The 22,477-nt window shown below is 35.2% G+C and overlaps 1 protein-coding gene across 1 annotated transcript in view; it reads right to left on the reverse strand.

Annotated features, from left to right (window-relative positions):
- LOC149559762 (SNARE associated Golgi protein family) overlaps window positions 1-22,477 on the reverse strand; it is an 87,192-nt gene that overhangs the window by 30,020 nt on the left and 34,695 nt on the right. Inside the window, exons 3-4 of the mRNA XM_089824274.1 lie at window positions 8,644-8,880; window positions 8,304-8,521 (exon numbers count right to left, since the gene is read on the reverse strand). Coding sequence (XP_089680400.1) covers window positions 8,304-8,521; window positions 8,644-8,880 — 455 coding nt within the window. The remainder of the gene's footprint in view (window positions 1-8,303; window positions 8,522-8,643; window positions 8,881-22,477) is intronic.

Raw genomic sequence — 22,477 nt, forward strand, 5'->3', positions numbered from 1 at the left:
TGTATTTGGCTGTAACCCAAAAGGCCTTACAGCTGGGCATGTATGAAGATATTTTGATGAATCAATAAAAGTATTTCACTCTTTTTCCTCCTTTGGTTGTTGTTCTTTGTGTTTTCTTTCGTTGTGTTAACTCTTGCAGGGTGGTTTGGATGGCAGGGTGAGCCTTTGGCCCTAGTTATTCATCCTTTGTCTGCGTCAAGATCAATTACTCTCTCTCCATGTACTAGGATTCAGTTATTCTATTATAGCCGTTGATTCCTTTCATTTGAATGCATAGAGTAGTTATTATAACTATTGTATGTCAACAACAAAGATATTGGTTATTTTGTTTATAATTAATTATTTATTTATTTATTTAGAAGTAGGAAATTTTAGCATGTCACACTTGAAGTCATTTCATGATCTTACTTTGCAAGCTAGCATGAGAAGTGACCTTATTTAAGAAAAAGTTGGAGATTTGGTGATTCATCTTGGAATACTAAGTATTTGATCATTATGTTGTAGTGGAACAAAAATCATGTCAACAATTAAACTTGTAATTGACTACAATTAAGCTACTAGGGGCCATGCTAGATATATCATAGATATGTCAGTGTCATTAGTTGATCAAATGTTTTCATGTTAATTATTTCCATGTATGCTAGCACCCAGGGTAGGAGAGCCATTTTCTTATAGAGATTACATTTATGTTTGTTCGTGTAGGCTATGTAGGCTCTTTAACAGATAGCCAACTTGATTCCTTTTATAAGACAATTTATTATGTAATATCCCGAACCGGATATTAACCGATTTCCCTTTTTGCTATATAATCAGAAATAAACTTTGCAAATAAATTTCTAGCACATTCGTAAACAATAGAAATGCCAATCGACACTTTTCCAGCCTCTACTTGAATACAATATCAGATTCCAATATAAACAAATGTAATACGAGACATTCAATAAAACCAATGGTTCTCCACAAGATAACAATTTGTTATTTCCAAAATAACATTCAAGATGTTGAACATATAATCATGAATTACAAACTGATAATACGAAACCAGCAAACTCTTATAATACCTTAAGGCTTAAACAATGTTATTGCCTTATACATCAGCAATATAACAACCAACAACTAAAACATTATTGTATTACACAACAACAATACAATAACCAATACACAGAAACCAATCCTAAATACAGATTCAACAGTCGAATCGGAACGATAGGATAATAACTTGTAAGCACGAATGAAACACCTGAAGTGATGCTCCCTGGGGCAATGGGTTTACGTCCACTATCTGCTAACACAAGGGGCTACATCCTCTAACTAGCTAAAAGCTAAAGCATTCTAAGACTCTCACAAGAGAGGAAACTGAACTGAATAATAAAATTAAGCCTTCCCAACAATGAACCTCTTCCCCTTTTAATACGCAACCCAAGACTATTCGGCTCCTCTCTGGTTTTCATCTTTCTCCCTAGTGGCTCTCCAACTTCCCTAAGGCATTTCGTCATATTCCTCCTTGCCCCTTTGTCCTTTATATTACATTAAGCCAACCCCTTTTAATATTTTGAGCCTATGTCTCAGAGTCAATTTAATGTTGCATAAAGGGAACATTACAAATCTCCCCTCCTTAAAAATTGCTTGTCCTCAAGCAATTGGTACCAGGATCCCATATGAGTCGGCAAACCACCCTATAATCCAGACTGAAAACAAACCCAGCCAAACTGTGAAGCACATTACCACTCTGCAAAACACTCGTCAACCAAATTCCTCGATCCCATATTACTCTTTGAGGAAACATTGCGCCTGTAAACGAATCAACACTGGTCATCACCATAATCAACCCCAAACTGAATAAGACCACAAATAAATCCTCATCCAACCATAGATACATCCTGCCAACACCTGGATCCCAAACTCTGTTAGGTTGACTCGCTGTTAGGATGATATGGAAATATATCCAAGGTCCATGTATAATCCAGTAGAATGTGAAAACCTAACTTAGATGGATGATGTAAGAAATGAGCTACTCAAAAGCTAAAACCACCTTCCCATGGACATCATAATTCATACTGTCGACATAAATTTGGAGAATTTCCCAGCACGTAAGAGCTATGAATATGGAGAATGCTGAGAATCTACCCACAAATCTCACATAAATACTCCATTGAAAGCTATTCAGAGGCTAATGAAGAAAATTCACCCAACTCCTGAATGAGATGAAATCGGGAAATATATTGGGGCTGATCCAATGATAAGCAACAGAAGTTGATTCATCATTCCCATGCTGAGAATTGGATTCACTGCTAGAATCTAAGCCAGGATCCCGAAGTCTGAAATCAAACTCTTTCTGTTCATGGAAAACATGGGATGATCCCTCATTTAACACAAACAGAGGATTGTTGAACGTCCAATCAACAACAAATTCAAACAAAGGGTTGTCAACAAATTGAAAGTGTTTTGAAATTTTGCCACTTAACCATTTGGGGCAGCTATCCAAGTCTTACATCTGCTGAATGCTCTCAAGTTTGTCAATGACTTCCTAGAAGAACTTCTGCCTCATTCTATTCTCATATTCTCAAGATTGTTCCATGAGCTCGATTTGATATTCTGCTCCTTGTAGGGAAAATTGAGTCCTCCTTAACATACTTAAGCGTCTTGTTGAGATTCTCAATCTCATCCTTTTCCCTATTTGACTGTGCGGCATAAATCTCAGCAATCTTGAGAATGTAATCCCTATCAGACAGTAGGTATAAGAAATCTGATTGCATAGTCTCGAGGGCTGTTTTGACCTTTTGCAAATCAATTGCATGCCAGTCATCTTCCCCTTCCCTTGGGATCTTCTTGTAGAGCTCCTCAACCAACTTGTGGGTACTATCGAACTGCACCAAGGATGCTACGACCATATCTTTACTAACCTTCAATTGATTCTGTAAGGCATGAATTTCATTATCTCCCTACTGAAATTGTTCATTGTATTGCAGTGTCATCCTAGGTTGTTCCTCTAAATTCACATTCCGAGTATTATGGATATATGGTTCACGATGCCAAGGTCCCAAACTGTTATTGTCTTGTGTACAATACACTTCATTACTCTACTTGACAAAGCTCACCTCCAAGTCACCAACGAAGAAACCTATACCTCGTGTAACATCTTCTATGTGATTGTGAGAAGGCTACCCATCTCTGGTAGTTGTCTTCTCTTCTATTTCAAGATCATCCAAATGATAATTTTGGTTTATTGGGATTTCTTTGTACACCTCTGTGTGTTGTTTGTTTGCAAAGAGCTCCTGAGCCAACTCCAGATACTTTTGTTTTGCCATATCAGTCAGATTTAGTTGCTCTAGATAAAAATCCAAGTAGTCATTGAATGATAAATCATTCTAGATTCAGGTAGGAAGTCCTTTGTACTCTCCATAAATGTCGAGCATCTCAGATTTCACAATGGAATTTGAATTTCGGACTAACAATTCTTGTGGCTTCATAGTAGCTTTCTTGAAATTACCCAATTCCTTTCCTAATTTTGTAATCCAGGCAGTTTGATCTGCTTCTCGAATCAGTCTACTTAATGGTACTATCTGACTGTAACGTTTTCTTAAATTTCCTCAAAGAGCTAGAAACTTGATTAAGAAACCTCCTCTGTTCTATTGATATTACATATCCGTTTTTTAAATCTTAAACAAGTTGCTGCATTCAAAACATTACGCAGTAATTGCACAACCCCCATTAATCTGGCATAGCAGCAGCAAATCATTCTTTAATGACAAGCTTCAGCAACCATGTAAAATGACAATTCACATTAAGGTCTTCCTTTAATTTAAATGCCCCAGACTCCAGTATATGGTTATGAAAAACTACACATAGATAATAGCTAAAGCACATTTACACCATTATCATCATAGACTCTCCTCTCTATGCATGCACAACAAACATGCTTGACTTTATAAAAACAACTTCACATCTTTCAACTTCTCAACTTTTTGATACATCCAAAAATATCCTCTGCACGTCTCTGAAAGCATATATTCTTGAACAAAATTCAGCTCAAGTATCTATTGCATTATATACGGTTTCTTCAATCTCATGTTACTCAAGAAATCAATCTCTAAGTATACGCCAATCTCCTCTCCCCTTAGTCACAAATTCCATATGATTTCATTCAAACTTTTATACAAAACTATAACACAATTATCATGGCTACTCAAATCACATTTTTCTCCATCCATACATTGAACGAATATTCAACACACATCCCAAAATAACTTGTAAGCAGATTCCCCATCCGTGGATACAAATCCCAAGGCCAGTGGTTAAGACACGACTTTATTAATAACTATCGTGACTTTCAAACTCTATGCAACTCTCAACAATCGGGCCATGTCACTGCAATATCCAACTCATGCACCTACTTGGCACCAGTTACTCTCTTAAATATTTCAAGGCAGAATGTTATTTGGCTTTCTTCCCAATTAAACCGATGGATTGACAGCTGGTGTAGCATCATTACCGACTACAGAGAAAAGGTTCAATACAAACACGTGTTCATCCAATGGCTCAGTACTGGCTGCTTCCTAAATCTGAAAGGGCATTATTCTAGTAGGTAACACTCCTGATGTTCCTCTACCTCACACTTCACCATCTTGGCAAAACTCCTAATTTTCTCTCCAATCACCATGAGGACGATTTCAATTGTTAATATATTTAAAGCTACAGTTTGCTTTCAATGGATTTGGTATCAAAAACCGTTTTTATAAGAATGACTCTCACTTAGTAGAGACCATCGATGCCAGCTCCAGGAGATAGTGTTGTAACATATAAGGAATCTTGTCCAGGAAAACGGCCACAATCATTCCCGACGATGTTCATCTTTTCTACAATTTGGATATTGGAGCTCGACCCATGAATTTTTGTGATGCTTTTCTTCACAGCTAGGCACTTGAGAATATTGCAATATCTATGGTTTGCTATTTCTCTAAATTCAGATTTTGGAAGTGTCGAGCGATGATGAAGTTCCCTTGCTGTTGGAACTGTTTGAACTCTGCTTGATAGGAGGAAAAGAGGTGCACAATGCTACCACTGTAATATCCCCAACACATGAACTGACCAAGTATCTTAGAACTCAAATCTCATTTGCAATACACAACACGTCGACCTGTCCTTCTGTAACAGCAAGTGGTGACTTTTGACGACAGTCCCGTTGTCCAAAAATAACTCCCAGGAAGAACTTATGAGTTCAACAACAATATTCCTTATGTGAATCTATAACTCTAGTAGCAAGCAAGGTTTTGCTCAAATAGCCAACACAATCATTTTCAATAGGTAGCAAAGTCCATAGTCAACAATAATCTTTGAATAGTCGAATTCCTCTCAACCTCTTAAAACTTCGCAACAATTACATTTGGCACAAATATTTGTCGCAATAACTATAGTGGCCCAATGATATAACACTAGTATATTATCATCAAGCAAAATAAGAAGACCCGACCCCACAGTGCGGTTGCGGCTTGTCTTCACCACCAAACTCTAGTTGGCTGCCAGCAGAGCTTTGTGCATTTCTACCTTGAATCTGCTGCACCATGTATTTCTATGTGTGCCAAGGGTGGTCGAAATATGAAATGGAGTGAAGATTCAATGCTTCAACCCAGTCTGTCGTCCAAGCCACGGTCAATCTACTGGTATTTTGCCTGTTCTGCCAATTGTCCCTAACGTCTTGTTAATTCTAAAAGGACGTTTTGTTGTTCCTTGGTGTCTACGTGTGGTTAAACTTGCTAACGTGACCACCTCTCCCTATTCTCCAAACTCCCACCTTTTTGCTATATAATCAGAAATAACTTTGCAAATAAATTTCCAGCACATTCGTAAACTTGCTAATGTGACCACCTCTCACTATTCTCCAAACTCCCACCTTTTTGCTATATAATCAGAAATAACTTTGCAAATAAATTTTCAGCACATTCGTAAACAGTAGAAATGTCGACCGACACTTTACTGGAATACAATATCAAACTCCAATATAAACAAATGTAATACGAGACATTCAATAAAACCAATGGTTCTCCACAAGATAGCAATTCGTTATTTCCAAAATAACATTCAAGATGTTGAACATATAATCATGAATTACAAATTGATAATACGAAACCAGCAAACTCTTATAATACCTTAAACAATGTTATTGCCTTATACATCAGCAATATAACAACCAGTAACTAAAACATTATTGTATTATACAACAACAATACAATAACCAATACACAATAACCAATCCTAAATACAGATTCAACAACCAATACACAGAAACCAATCCTAAATACAAATTCAACAGTCAGATCGGAACGATAGGATAAGAACCTGTAAGCACGAATGAAACACCTGAAGTGATGCTCCCCAAGACAATGGGTTTACATCCACTGTCTGCTAGCACAAGGAGCTACATCCTCCAACTAGCTGAAAGTTGAAGCATTCTCAGACTCACAAGAGAGGAAACTGAACTGAATAATAAAATTAAGCCTTCCCAACAACGAACCTCTTCCCCTTTTAATACGCAAACTAATACTATTCAGCTCCTCTCTGGTTTTCGTCTTACTCCCTGATGGCTCTCCAACTTCCCTAAGGCATTTCGTCTTGTTCTTCCTTGCCCCCTTGTCCTTTATTTAACATCAAGCCAACCCCTTTTAATATTTTGAGCCTATGTCTCATAGTCAATTTAATGTTGCATAAAATAATACTTCATTATTTCTAATGTTCCAAAAAGGGAACATTACGTGTTACCACCTCACAAAGGAGCGAATTACAGACATTATGACTAAATCACTTAGTAAAGATAAATATATAATGTTTATAGCTAAGCTTGGACTTGAATCCGGTTGACCCATTAGGAGGCATGCTAGATATATCACAGATGTCTTAGTCATTAGTTAATCAAATATTTTCATGTTAGTGATTTCTATTTAAGCTAGTACCCGAATTAGAAGAGCAATTTTCTTGTAATACTTTCATTTTTGTTTGTTAGTGTACTCTGTTTGACAGATAGTAAACTTGACTTCCCTTTATAAGCCAATTTAATGGGCACAAACACTATGAGAAAGTGTCACTTGTTTGAGGCTTTGTAATGTTGAAAGTCATTCTTCGATTTCTCTACTACACTCATACTTGATAGATAACTAAGAGCCAGTAATATGTAATAAACATTAATGGAGACTAACCTGCCCCAAAATCATGAAACAAAAACATTGTTCCAAAACACCACTATCATTCTCACGTTTACAGGAAATGTATAATAGCAATATCATACAAAAACAGTTAGAATCTGGATGCCCTTCAACAATAATTCCAAGATTTGCTTATTTGTAGAGTCTGGAGACTGCTATAAAAGCCATGAGATATAAAAAGAAAGCAATTCTGGGAAAGCACGTGTGTTTTAAGAAAAAATTATAGTTACCGATGTTCTAATATGGAAGATATAGACCAAAATTTGCAGCATTGGATACTTTTTCCCATAAAATGGACTTGATGCATAACATTTTAAAAAGGAATTTTCTACTGTTCATATTATGTGCTAGCCTATATTTTTCTGGATTTGAATCTGTAGATTTTTATTTCAAACGTTTCAGAGAAAACTCCATGATCCATCATCAGGGTACACAAGCCAAAGAAAAGAAAAGAGATTTTTTGCAAATCAAGATGACTAAATAAATGGTGGGAATTGAGGCACCCAATAAATAGGCACAAGAACATGTTTCATGCAAAGATGTGGAAAAAGTATACTTGTTTCTTTCACTTTCTCTAGAAAGCAAGGAATTTAAATGGCAGAGATGAAGACCCCACAAATGATGTTCTGGACAGGATGATTGCTAGTAACAAAAACAAGTTAATAATCACAATTCATAACCATCTTATCAGTCATGCTTCTGCACATCTAATTGAATATTTGTTCCATGCTTGGCATTTCTGCATCTTAAAACACAGAACAGTCATTGAAAGATGAAACCATCCAAAAAAAAAATAATTTCGGAAATATAACTCCACCCTATTTTCATTTTCTCAGTGAAATTCCAGGCTTCCTAAGAAGGAGCTGCCTTTCGAAAAGCCAGTGCCAGACCAACAGAATCAAAATTTAGTCACAATATCAGTCTTGGACTTGCCATACCGGATTTTAAAAGTTTTATACTAGTATTATTGTTTGGGTACAAAGATAGTTCGCAAATAATAAAATAATAATCAATCAAAATACGAACTTAGTCTAAAAGATATATTTTACTCGTGAATATAACATATATACAGTTTATGGCAGAAAGTAAAAGCAAACAATTTCTCACCTATATATGGCAATTAAGGCCTCTGGAGCCATTCCAGCAGCTGACCCACAAATATATGGGCCGAACTTGACATTTGTGGCAACAACAGCATAATTGAAAATAGTATAAGGAAATGGCGATACTCTCACAAGCGCAATGATTTGGAACTGACGAAACCAACTTCCTTCTCCTGCTAACCTTATCACTGCAGCTTTTTTAGGCCATCTTTTCAGCCATCTCTGAATCATTAAATTCTAGAAAATTTTAGTAACAACTTTGCATGAAAATATGCGTTTTGATAATTCTACCAAGAACAAAAAGTTCATAACAAGCAATTGTAATTTCAAGTTAGAATCTATACATTTATTTGATTCCGAAAGAGTGATCCAATGAAGTAAGGCAATGCCATGCCTATTGTAGTTCCTGCCATTATTATCAGAAATCCAAGGCCATAACCAAAAATCATTCCAGCCAGCCACATGGAAGGCCCTGACGGTAGCAAGAAAATGGGAAAAATGGCCATAGAGGCAAGAAGAAGAAATGCGAGAACAGGCCTTTTGAAGGTTGATGCCTCCCATTTCATGAGTGGTAGGACAACCTGTCACAATCCAAGGAAAAAACATTTCTCAGAAGCAAGAAACAATGAAGAAAATGTTGCTGTAATTAAATATGGCATATGAATTACAATCAAATGAGAGCGACCACAAATCTCCTCCTTAATTTCTCACAGCAACAAAATGCTCAAATAGAATCAGGCATTCACCCACAATGTTTAAGCCTAACTGGTTCCCTTCTGTGAAATATCATGAAAATTTAAAACTGGAACGAAAGTATTGATATATTCAGCTTAATGTGTCATATTGGAAATGTATTGTGCAACATTTTGTTGTTTTAAAATGATTATCCCAATCACTAGTACTTATCTTTTAAATTAATCTGCAAAGCATTAAAAAACAATTAATCTGTTATGTAGGCAGGACATGCCACAGTCACCAAGTAATAACCCACCTTGACAAACTACTTTTACAGATTTTCAATTATAGAAGGCATGTATGCCATGACATAATGGATATCTAAACATCAACAATTGTGGAAATAAACTCAACGCGCATTTAACAAGCTCTAATGTTATTCAAGGGTTCTGCATCACTCAGTCTTACAATCTCACCTGCACACACAATAATGGCTCTATTCACCACAAAAAAACTAGTGTCTAACCTCTTCTAAGACATGGAAAAGGTAATTAAGACCTCTCTCCAGCATCCCAAGATAAGAAAACGAAAAAACAACCATCAAAGCTGGGGTTGAAATGTTTGGCATTCCAATTACTCTCTCTTTTCTATAATGCTCTCCCTTTCTATAAAGGGCCCCCTTCATGTATCTCTCTCCCCTTCCCTTCATGTATCTCTCTCCCCTTTGTTTCTATGTCACTTGGGTGACATACTTTTCTCTGTAGCTGCCTAAAAATAATTTGGATCATCTTCTCAACTTTAACACAAGTAACTTGGTTAGCTATCCCATTATTTTCGAAACATCTTTAAGTCTTCCTTCTCAATCCATGGCTGCAAAATTAAGCTGGTAATTCTTTTGACATCAATGGAATCATTTTCTCTTTTCGTATAACTCTCCCTCTTTTTGAAACTCACTAGTAGATCTTTCTCTAAGTAGCCTTCTAAGTGCATGTCATCAAAATATGAAGCTGAAAGATAATGTAATGATTAGATCTGCCCAAATTTGTACTTCTCTTTATGAACTTTGTAATACCTCTAAACTATGGAATGCCATTTGCATGAGTATAAATTTCTCCTCGTCTTTCTTTACTTGTTCTTCAAAAAGTTAGTAGGTTCTTTCTTTTGCTTATCCATGGTTTCTTTCTTCTTGCTTTGTTTAGGTTCTATAAGAAACTTCCAACAAAATCGTGTTTTATGCCCATATTGGCTGCATTTGTAGCATATGACATAATAATCTACTAAAGGAGCAAATGAGTTATTGTTCCTATTTGTCCACCCAAAAGAACAACTACTTTTGTTCCAACCAAGATGTATATGCCAAGTGTGCTCTACAATCTCTTGCCTGGAACAAAAAATTATTGCATGAAAAGCAACAACCAAGGAAAGAATGTTGAAGGATTGTTGAATTGGAGAACAATGTCTTCTGAATTTCTCTATTAACTTTATTAGTACTCTGTTTCAGTGCAACTTCACTCTTCTTACTACCTTCATTTGTTGATCGGACTTCTAAGGAAATCTTCATAACTTTTTCCCTTTGGTCCATTTATCTTCTTTGAGGATTAAATAGCTTTTAGACTTCGAGTTTCGTCGTGTAGCCAATACCAGTTTTATTGTAAGTTGGCCTTTGGCTATTAATAATATCATCTAAATTTCCGTATTCTTCTCATTCTTTAGCTTTTGTTCAATTGAGCACTTGTTTTCTCCAATTCCTTCTTCAACAAAACAATTTCAGACTAAATCCTTTCAGTGTTTCACAATTTTCTTTGTTTTCTTTTACTTGAATTCTCTCCTCTTCCTCCACTGTTTTTGCTTCAAGTTGCCCTTTTTAGTCAATAATGGGTATTCCTGATTCGTCGAGTCCTTGTGATAAATTTGCTTCATAGTTATCATCTTCTCTTTCAAAGGGTTGGATTTGCATTATCAGTTTCATATCCTTTTTATTATGGTCTTATTACAAACCAACTTCATTTTTGAAATATCCTTCCTCTTTTGTTTCCTTTTCTTCTTTTCTTTCGCCTTCACTCTCCAAGATGTCATTCCTTGTTTATATTACCATGTGTGTGCCTAAGATCTATCTTCTCACAATTAAACTATACTTGAAGGAACCCACTTTGATAACAATTGATGAGCACACACTTATACTGAGCTAACAATTATGCAACATCAAGAATAACACAAGATTAAGATGGCAACCTTTTACGCAAGAAAACCATGGAAAAATATTGCTTAGAAAAATGCTTCTCTTACAATTTCATAAGCACCGATCTACAATGACACCCATCCCATCAATTGATTTGTAGGCTCCAATACAGGGCAAATATGTGTTGTCCCCATCTTGAAATAGGATTAATAGTAAATAATATTTAAAAAATAAGAATTATATTAAATAAAGAATAATCATCAAAAGAATATGAATTATTAGAAATATAAATAGACAGATATTAAGGAATGAATAATAATTTAAATATTATATAAGCAAGAGGCTACAACACAATGGTAAATTGTGAGCCTCTTATTTGGGAAGTAATGGGGTTCGAGGCTAATCGAGCACAATAAATGATAATAACTAAAACACAACACATAATAATAATAATTTATCTTGGCTTTGGCCTCTTACCAATCCAGAAAAAAATTAAAATACTATATTAACAAATGAATATAGTAATATTATAAGAAATTATTAAATATAATAATATTTTAATTATATTTCATATAGAATGAAAAGATAAGTAATAATAGGCAAGAGCTACAATACAATGGTAAGTTGTGAGCCTCTTAACTAGGAGGTTTTGGGTTCCATCTATTGAGCTTAAAACACAATAACAATTAATCTCAATAAATAACTATATAATCTAGGCTTTGACCCATTACCGATCAAAAAAAAGATGAGTAATAATAAATTGATCAATATATGAATGATAATTTATATATATATATATATATATATATATATATATATATATATGTGTGTGTGTGTGTGTGTGTTATTTATAAAAGCATAATTATATAATTATATATTAAGTAAATAATAAGTAAAAATACATTAAATTAATTAATAATAATATATCAAATAATATGTATTGGATTGATAGATTACTATATATGAATGAAAAACACCTACAAATGGTGGCAATCAATTACAAAAGTCAAACCAGCACAAATTAATAATGAATTAATTAAGGGTATCAAAGAGTCACCATTGCTCTCACGTCTCTCCATGGGGTATATCATGGTAGTGGTGGGGAAATCTCACACAAGTTGCAATGGAACAAATGGTGAGAATATATAATACATTTTGAAAAAAGAGACTTATATACATACCATAGTTATTCATACCCCTGGCTCATGAAACTCGTATCAGTTATGGTATATATGCGATCAGGCTCAGTGATAAACCTAGGTGGGGATTGATGTTAATATCAAGTTGATGATCATTACCTAGGATTGTAGTAGGTTCAGTACATCATACTAGGATTCACATTAACCACATTCATCAAACAAGTACGAACTAGCCAATCTCCAAAGATTAATACATTATTATTATGCAGAGTATGTTCAATGCATCTATTAAAAACATTGGAGACAAACTATATCTTTGGCATATGGGATAGAATAGCTTATAGTAAAACAACCATAATACAATTCCTCATGTCTTGTTGATCATATCCAAAGTATATACATATATTGTTGCATTCAAGAGGCTATATAGGCCACTAGTCACAGAAGAAATAACATTGAGACTTATCATTGAGGTCTAAATCAATGCCTCTAATTAATGATTAAAGAGAGCATTAGAATGCAACTAGATGCAATGTGCCAAAGATTGACAAAATCTCTCCAGATGATATGATAAATCAATCCTATTGTCATGAGAAGCTACCATTAGGCCCCCAAGGGAAGCATTCATTATTTCTTGTCTTTTACTTCGCACTTAATTTTCCCTCAAACAGAATTTACAATTACAGTCTTTTGTCAACACTTCCAAAAAACCAGTGTAACACAAGGACTCACACACCCCCCCCCCAAACCTCAAAGTACCCGTCCTCAAGATGTCCCTGCACTATGTACTTGAGTACCCAAGTACCCCCACCTCCACCATGCCACCATTGGGATGGGTACTTGAATTTCTATTTGAATTTTGATTTTTGAATGTTACTATTGGGTATGTAACATGTTACTATGTTGAATGTTGAATGGTTCTAGTTCATGTTGCAATTTTGCTATATTCAAGTATTTTAACTTGGTATGTTCTACTGAAACATCATTTCATAATAACTAGCATTTCAAGTTCTATATGTATACTAAACAACACCCCTCCCTTCCCCCTTCTCCCCTTGCCATCCCAAAAATGAGGCCCATTTTCCCCCCGTCCCAAAAACTCCTCCCGACATACCCAATACTGTTGTTACACAGCAAAAAACATAACCTCAATTAGAAATTATTTTGTTGAAATGGCATTTCAACTTATCTTTAACCATCTTACAATTCTTATTCTAATGGAATTTGACTCTCAGGATAAAACCAAGACAACTCCAGATGGGGACATTACAAGATATCAATCCCACAATTTGTGGAAACCAACCTACTAGAGGCCCCAACCCCACAGCTAAGCACCAACTTAGCAAGAGACGACAATCTTTCCTTTAGAAAGCACCAAATTCCACGAAAGTTTAATCACTCAAATGTTGCTTCTTCAACAAATGATGATCTGATCTACTTCATATATTCAATAAATAAATCTACATTTATTTGGTCTTCATGCTATATACTTCTATGCATTCTATAGTATTCCCCTAAATCTACATGTACCCCCTTCACAAAATCCATCTATCATAAATCAGCTGTTATACTCTTCCTCATCTTCACATATTAATATATTCTTCATTATTCCATGATTTGATCTCACTTTTAAACTCTTCTTTACATCTGCTTAAATAGGAATGATCTACATTCATATGACATGCATTTCTAATTCCAACCTCGCCTTCTAAATATATCTTCTTCATACCTGCAAGAAAAAATGCAGCTCTGTGAAGTAGATACAATGCTTTGAAGGCTCATGTCCTTTAGTAATATATCCTCCTTAACTCAATCACTGCCTTTATTGGTGATGAGATCGTTGTATTTTCACCATCTTGATTGCTGCCACTTCATAATGATGTAATCTGCTATTTTTAATTTACTCGCTTGTTTCTCGTTGTTCACTTTAATCTTTTTGGTACATTTAATCCCTGTTGTATTACATGTGCCTTTTAACATTGCATTTTTTGTTGAGACTTGCCTTACTCTAACTTGGCCAATGAATATGTAATTATACCTACATATTGCCAAGATATGGTTGGCCATAATGAGATGTCTTTAGACTTTATATTACCGAGAACCTCTGCCTCGTTAGTTTTCCTTGTATAGAATGAATGGAGGTCAGCCCAGATGAAACAAAAATTAGACTTAAACTTCGAAGTCACCTATTGAGAGAGAGGTTGGCCAGCAACAAAGACATTTATTTTTCATAGGCAACTTTATTGAAAGTGTGTGTGTAGTACTTTAGATATTACTGGCTTTAACATCCAAGGAAAATAAATCTTAGCCAGCAGGTACAATTGTCACCGTCGATTTTCTCAATCTGCTCTTTACATCTATACATCTTGTATTAAATCATCATGAAATTCATTTCATCTTCCTTGACATCAATAACAATACTTTTAAGTTTTAACATTGAGCAGTAGTGGCACTTGAGTAACTCAAGTATACATACATCATTATTAGCTATATAGGTGAAGAAAATTAAATATTTCTTGCATTCTATGTGAACTCACTAAATAGGTGCATGATCACACTTTAAATAAATATTATTCAAAATGAAGTAAGAAAATTACACCAGCAAGGTTTAGGCCTATGAAAAAAATCAAACAATTTGAAAAGAATGTAATGTCCCCTCTTTAGTTCGACATGACATTGATCATGGATTTTGCCTATTCCAGACTCTCGTAGGCAAATCGTGTGGAGAGAGAGTCAATTCTGCGGATCAGATGGTCATATCTTGCTCTTGAAGAAGTGTTAAGAGGTTATATTTTATTATTATGTGTTATTGGGGCCTACATGTTATAATTTTAAGTTGAGTTGCACTTTTTATTTTATAAAATTACTTTATTATAAAAAGTGCATTATAATGAGATTTTATAAAGGATGTTTCTAGAAGTTCTAGAAAAAGTGCATTATAATGAGATTTTATAAAGGATGTTTCTAGAAGTTCTAGCAACTTCTTAGAAAAGTGAATAAATAGAGGGCTGGCCCTCTCATGTTGGACATGCTTGGATTTGAGATTTCTTCTACTTCTTCCATTGTGGAGCAAATTTGTAGTCTCTTAGGTCTGCAAATTATTATTTGATCTTTGGGAACGAATCACTCCCTTGGATTGGCGACTTTGAGGGTGTGAAATATCACCTGAATTGTTGCATTTGAGGAGTTGGTAATTCAGCCATCTCATTTGGACTTCATTGAGATTCAGTTATAAGGGTTTACTTTGGTTGGAATAAGGGTTTCAGTTGTGCCCTAGCATTTGTGGATTGATTAACAGGGTTTGAAGACACAGTTGTGCATTATTTTCAGACTGCCAGTCCAGGGTTTGGACCCACGTTTTTGCTCATAACTCCTAATTGGCTTGACGGATGAATTTCATATTTTAGGGGGTTATTCAGCAACCCTAGGCGCCCAAATTTATTGCTTTTGGAGTGACAAAAAACGCTGCAATATTTTTATCTAGCAGCCGTACCAGGCCGTACCTGTACAGCCCTGTCAGTTGGGCAGTAGCAGCAATTTTGTGAGTCGGTTTGGGGCAGATTGTGAGATCTTCGTGTGGCATTAATTCAGCATTCATATCCGGCAAAATTGGAGCTATTCCAGGTGCACAAACTGAAGTTTTGATTGCCAAAATATTGCATGTTATGGATTAGAACAGTCAGCACTGTCATTGCATAAATAATTATTTCTAGTCATTAATAACTGTTGTAAAAGTTTCGTCATTTGCATTCCAAATCTGAACTGGGTTATTGTTCATGTCATAACATTGCATTGTCAAGAGCTTGATGTATTAGAAGTGCATAGTTGTGACAGTCTCTCATTGTAATCAGTTCTATTTGCTGTCATTAAATCAGAATTGCATTGGACTTCATATTTGAGTTTCATATTGTCATCTATCTCTTAGATTGGTAGTGTTATAATCTAGAATTGTTGTTCATACATTATTGGCATCATATATTGAGGTTTCGTTGTACAACAATTAGTAATATTGCAGCCTTATTCGGTTACATGCCAACTGTTTGACAAAATTCCTAAGTCCAGTTTGAGGGTTTCAGTGGCCTTTATAGTAAGGGTCATTACAAAGAATTATATACTTCTAACATACTATTGAAACATACTAAATAGAATAAGGAATGGTCACAATGGGTTTTGTACATTTGGATGACTTCTTTCACAGTTTCTTTGGAGGTGGATGAGTCCCCTATTAAGGTGGTGAGTACTATTGTGAAGCTAGAGGCAGTCATCTCTCCTACTGAGGTGTAGCTTTTAGGTGTAGGCCCTCTTGGGCTTCAGTTGTTGGAGATTTTTTGGGCTCTCTGCTATGAGAAGGTTGATGGTTGGTGGTTACATGACTTCTTTAAGGGGCTGTTCATTTGGCTTGTTGTTCGTATCAAGGTGGACCCTTTGCTATTGAGGTGAGAAGAGCAGCCAAGTTATTATTGTTTACAAGAAGATCTTTGTCAGGCTTGCCCTCTCCAAAGGTTTTTTGAGCTTTTTTTGTGGGCAGCTACCACTGTGTTTTCAGTTTCCTCTCTTTTAACTATAATGATGGTATCTTTTAGTTTCTTTCCTCCCTATGACCAAGTGATTGCTAGAAGTTTTAAAGGGCTCACTTTGGTCCCTCGTTTTTGTTTTTGGTTAAAGATTGCAGCTTTGGTGGGGGCTTGTCCCAAGATGATCTTTGAGAATATTGACCATTTTTGGTGGCTTAGTCACTTCCAGACATTTGTTTCTTACAGAGGTAGATCTGAGTATTGTTTCATCTAGTCTCGTGGCACTAGTCGTCGTTAATGCATTGTTAATGAGCTGTTATTGTGCTATTAATGCATTGATTAATTGTGTCTAGTGCACTCCTGATAGTTCCATGAGCCAGCACCCTCTAGCTGTTTTTTTAATTCAAAAACATACTAAATAGGTGCAATATCACACTTAGAATAAAGTACCATCCAAAGTGAAAGATGAAAATTACACCAGCATTGTTTAAGTTATGGTAAATTGTTGTTGCATTAAATGGAGAATTCGGCTTTCTATGCAAGTTTACGAATTAAGCGCAGCTAATTTAGAATTTCAAAGAGCCAATTGTGTGTGTTGTGATTAATGTTTGCGATCATTAATTTTCTAGATTTTGTTATTGTTGAGATTATCTTATCTGTGATCATTAGTTTTCTGGAGTTTGTTATTTTGTCTCGTGTGTGCATATTTGTGGTAGCTTCACAATTTGATGAATTTTGATACACCATGTCTTCATAATTTTCCTTGTCGATTGCATTTGCAAAATATAGATTGTGATTTGCTTCTTGCTTTGTGGGTTTTCTACATGTTCCTTGCAGTTTAATTCACAAGATGATTATGTGATAGCTTATGTCTGTTTAGTTTCAATTTTAGTAATTTGCTTACACTCTTGTTACCCTAACCTCTTTGTAATTCTCTGAAAATTGGTTAAATTAGGAACTCATTCTAGGAGATAGATTAAATTTGCAACGATAGATGAAAGCTTATTATATAAACAATTGTAAACTAAAGACAAAAATAGAAACTATCTAATAAACTAACTATGATGAACATTAAAGATGTTAGTTTTTAGAGGACTACCGCAAATGTATTCGCACTACCATTATTTTGGTATGTGTTTTCCAACTACAGCGTCCTCTTGTATTTCTATGAGGACTAAACCAAGAGAAGAGACATGTCCCTTCATGGGACATCTCTATTCATCAATATTATGATGGAAAACTTGATAATAGTTGTTGTGTGTGTGTGTGTGTGTGTGTGTGTGTATGAATCACTGTAATTATATTAATTTCACTTTAATCTCATATGTTTATCCTACTAAAGCTACCAAAACATCAACACTCCCTCTTAGCTAGGGAGGATACACACATGACACATATTACACCATTGGTAATATTAGGTATGCCAAATTTTAAAGATATCTTTGATCAAAAAATATCCATCATTTTGATATCACATTTGATATCATGAGTATTGGTCTTCCAGAATATCGACACAAGATATTCACCGAGTATTCAAAAGGTTTGATATCACATCTGATATCATGAGTATGAGTATTCAAAAGGTTTGATATCACATCTGATATCATGAGTATTGGTCTCTCAAAGTACATGATATTCACCAATTACTCAATAAGGTTTGATATCATCAATATTGGTCTCCCAGAATATCAATGATATTCACCAAGTACTCAAAGGTTTTGATATCACATCTGATATCAAGACTATTGGCCTCCCAAAATATCAATGATATTCACCAAGTCCTCAAAAGGTTTTGATATCACATTTGATATCAAGACTATTGGCCTCCCAGAATATCAATAATATTCACCAAATACTCTCTAAGTAATGACCTTCCAGAATGTTGAGATGCAAGACATTCGCCATATACTCAATTTGTATCTCATAATACAAGTTACCACAAGATTGTCACCTTACAATAACTTCTACAAATATAAGTGACATCATTTGAAAGTCATGACTTTCTCATGATGTACACAGGGGTTAGGCCCATTAAAATCATACAATCACACATATGGACTTTCGAACTCCCTCTAAATATCAATCTTCAAAGCTCCTCATCCAATGTTGCCTCAAATCCAGTGTCAAACTCCCTCTGAATCTGATGATAGTCATCCTTTTCCTACAATAACATTCTCAAAGGAAAAGATCAAGGCACATGCTCTCTTATAGTACATATAGAAATAATAAGAGAAATGCTCAAGGATAATAAATAATTCTGCATAATAATATTAGACCATTCCATTAAAATATAGATAAAAATATACTAAGAACATATATGCATATATTCAATCTTCTACATTTATACTTTTAATCTATAATTTTTATTTATCACATAAAATTATCTAAGGTAATCATTTTCCCCACTTAATACTTACCTCCAACATTACCTTGACCTCATAAGCTAACTATTCCTTTAATTACCCTTACTCCCAACTAAATGGTGCGACTTGTCACTAACGTGACTCCTGACGTACTAATTTCACTTGCTATACAATGGTTTCTCTTTCCATATGAGTCGCTATCTTTTACTATTTTGTCAATCACACTTGGACACCCTTGTAACAGTGGGTGGGTATGAGAAGGTACGCACCACTTTATTGGATGATGAGGTGGCCCATGTAGAGAATGCCATGTTGCCCATCAAGGATGCATCGGTCAAAATAGGTGTGACAATAGTATCAGATGGATGGAAAGACGCAAGGAACCGTCCTTTAGTGAATGTTCTTACAGTGTCTACAAGAGGTGCAATGTTTCTAAAAGTTGTGGATTGTGAAGCTGAGGTAAAGGATGTGGTGTAGAGGCACCTAGAGCACATAAGGAGTTGAATAAACCTTTGGAGAACAAAAAGGAATCAGTGAACATGAAGACATCCAATGACATCAATTGGAGTATTTTGGAGCCTATAATGACCTATAAAGGTTAATCTATGTAATAACTTTGCAATAAAAAGGCCTAACAAGCCTTAGGACTAAAATTGGAGTCTAGGGTAGAATAAGTTTCAAATAGGGTAAACTAGTCTTTTAATAGGTTAATAAGTCCATTTAAATGAGTTGGTAAAGTTTCAGCACTTAGCAATTTCAAAAAGTTACAAAGTTACAAAGTTATAAATTTGAATTTTCAAATTATAACGGTCATGGACATTTAGGAGGGAATTAGTTTCTTTATTGTTTTTAAGCCAAATTAAACCATCCAACCAATTTGGATCAGTTGGGGTAGTCGATAGGAGAGTATTAAATGTTTCACAAGTCCATTGTACACCAAGAAAAACCCATGGTACAGACTGCTACAGCAATTTGAATTAAAAAAAATCTGATTTCTTGCAAAGTTTAAGGGTTTTGGTATGATTCAAAATTCTTACTTATTGGATAGCCTTGTGCAATGTTTTGATCATTCATTGTTCACTTCTTTGAATTCTTTCATGTTCTAAAACCCTACTACAGTTGCTGTTCATCATTTTTGTGTAGATTTCACACTATGAATGTCATTCTATGAATGTAGCACTCTGATTCTCATAGAATGGCATCTTATTAACATCCATTTAACATGTACAGCATCTTACTAATCTTGGAAATGAAAATTTGATGAATTTGTGTGGTGATCACCATAAGAAGACTAAGAAACTAAGTGAATTTGGAGAGTAGGCTGAAGGTTAGAGAGTTTTGGCCAAACAAGGGCACTATTTTATGATGGAATGTGTATAGACATGCTGTATACAAGGTGTTCCAACCTTTATTTGTTGCAAGAAACTTTGGGAAGCATGACATTGAGGAGGCCCTAGATTTAAGGGTTTTGAGGGCACAATTTGGGGCTTTGGTACCTAGAAGCCTCTTGGAGTCAAATTAACTTCATACTTCTTTGATTTGAACCTATTTATCACACTATGCAAAGATCTGGAGTCTGGGAGTTTGAATGGTTAGCACTTCCTTTCTAAATGCATGAGGATTAGGCCTTAAAAATCTGAGAAATAGTGAAAACAGTCATATACCATCCAAAGCAACCTACCCTATCCTTTTGGTATGTTAAAGAACTCCATAAAGGGTACTCAAATATATAATTTATTTGCCTAGTGTTTTGGAAAAAGTTTAAGAAAATTCCTTATTACTGCTGCTGCTGTTACAAGGCATGTCATTCGGCCTAGTGTGAGGACTATTGAAGTTTTGGTGTCTAAACCATTGAAGAAAGTCTGAAACCTGTTCAAGTACCTTGGATTGCATATTTTAGGGCTATTGGATCACATCATAAGACTTGTTGGTGGATAATTTACCATTTCACTTATTGAAGGCACTTTTGGTCACTAGTTTCAATTGTGTATTTAATTGAGTTTGTATTTGGGACCTTAATTCCACCATATTCCTTTGCCACCTCTACATCAGGATGGTCCTTTCATTGCAAATATTCTCATCCAAGCTATCAAGCAAGTTGGCCCTCAGAATGTTGTTCAAGTAATAACTAACAATGCGAAGAATTGTAAAGCTGCCAGCTTATTGCTTGAGCGGTATGAACACATTTTTGGACACCTGCGCAATGCACTCACTCAATCTAATGTTGAAAAAAATTGGCACTAAGGTTAAGTGGATAAAAAAAAATGTATGAAAAGGCACAAGAGATCCAAATGTTTGTCACGAACCATCATATGATGCAAGCCATATTCAGACAATTCTCGAAATTGGAGCTCTTGAAGGTAAGTTGAATTGTTTAATATTTTAAACATGTTTTAGAAATCTAACCACTTTAATAAACTTTCTGTGTGTTCAAATTTTTAATCTATTATTGTTTTGATTTTAAAATAGGTTGCTAAGACCCGCTTTGCCTCCAACACCATTGTTTTGAGGTGCCTTGTCAAGGTTAAAGATGCATTGACTAGAATGGTAACTAGTGCTAATTGGAGCATATGAAGGCAATCTAATAGTGATAAAGCAACTGCCATAAGGGGATTGATACTAAATGAATCTTGGTGGGATGGTGATGAGTACCTTCTAAAGATCACCGAGCCTATATTGAGCATGATCCAATGCACTGACATGGGTAGGCCTTGTTTGGGTGAGGTATATGATGGAATTGACTCCATGATTGAAGACATTAGAAATATCATAAATGAGAAAGAGCAAGATCTTGATGAAATGTTCTTCAAGAAGCTACAATTAATCATGATAAAGAGATGGAACAAAATGACTACCCCTTTGCATCTACTTGCCTTTGCATTGAGCCCCAAATTCTATAGCCAATTGGTCCTCAAGGGGAGTACCACTAGGGTTCCCCCATACAGAGATCCTAAAGTTGCTCAATGGTACAAGGCAGCCCTTCGAAAACTCTTTCCTGAGCACCTACGACCTGCAATGAGGTCTGAATTTATGAGTTTTGCGAGCACCAATGATTGTGGTCTTGACGCTCTTGAAGACAAGAACAATGCTAATGCTCATAAATGGTGGTACTTCCATGGACAAAAATACCAACACTTGCAGCCCATTGCCATCAAAATTTTATCACAGGTTAACTTTTTAATCTTAAGATTCTAATTATTAGTTTCTTGTTGGTAAATATTCAAAACCCTAATTTCTAGTTTCTTGTTGGTAAATTTGCAAATCTCAATAGGTTGCTAGTTCATCATCATTTGAGAGGAATTGGAACA

Source organism: Cupressus sempervirens, chromosome 4 (assembly GCF_028749045.1).
Source record: "Cupressus sempervirens isolate cs-2001-9-10 chromosome 4, ASM2874904v1, whole genome shotgun sequence".
Lineage (NCBI taxonomy): Eukaryota > Viridiplantae > Streptophyta > Pinopsida > Cupressales > Cupressaceae > Cupressus > Cupressus sempervirens.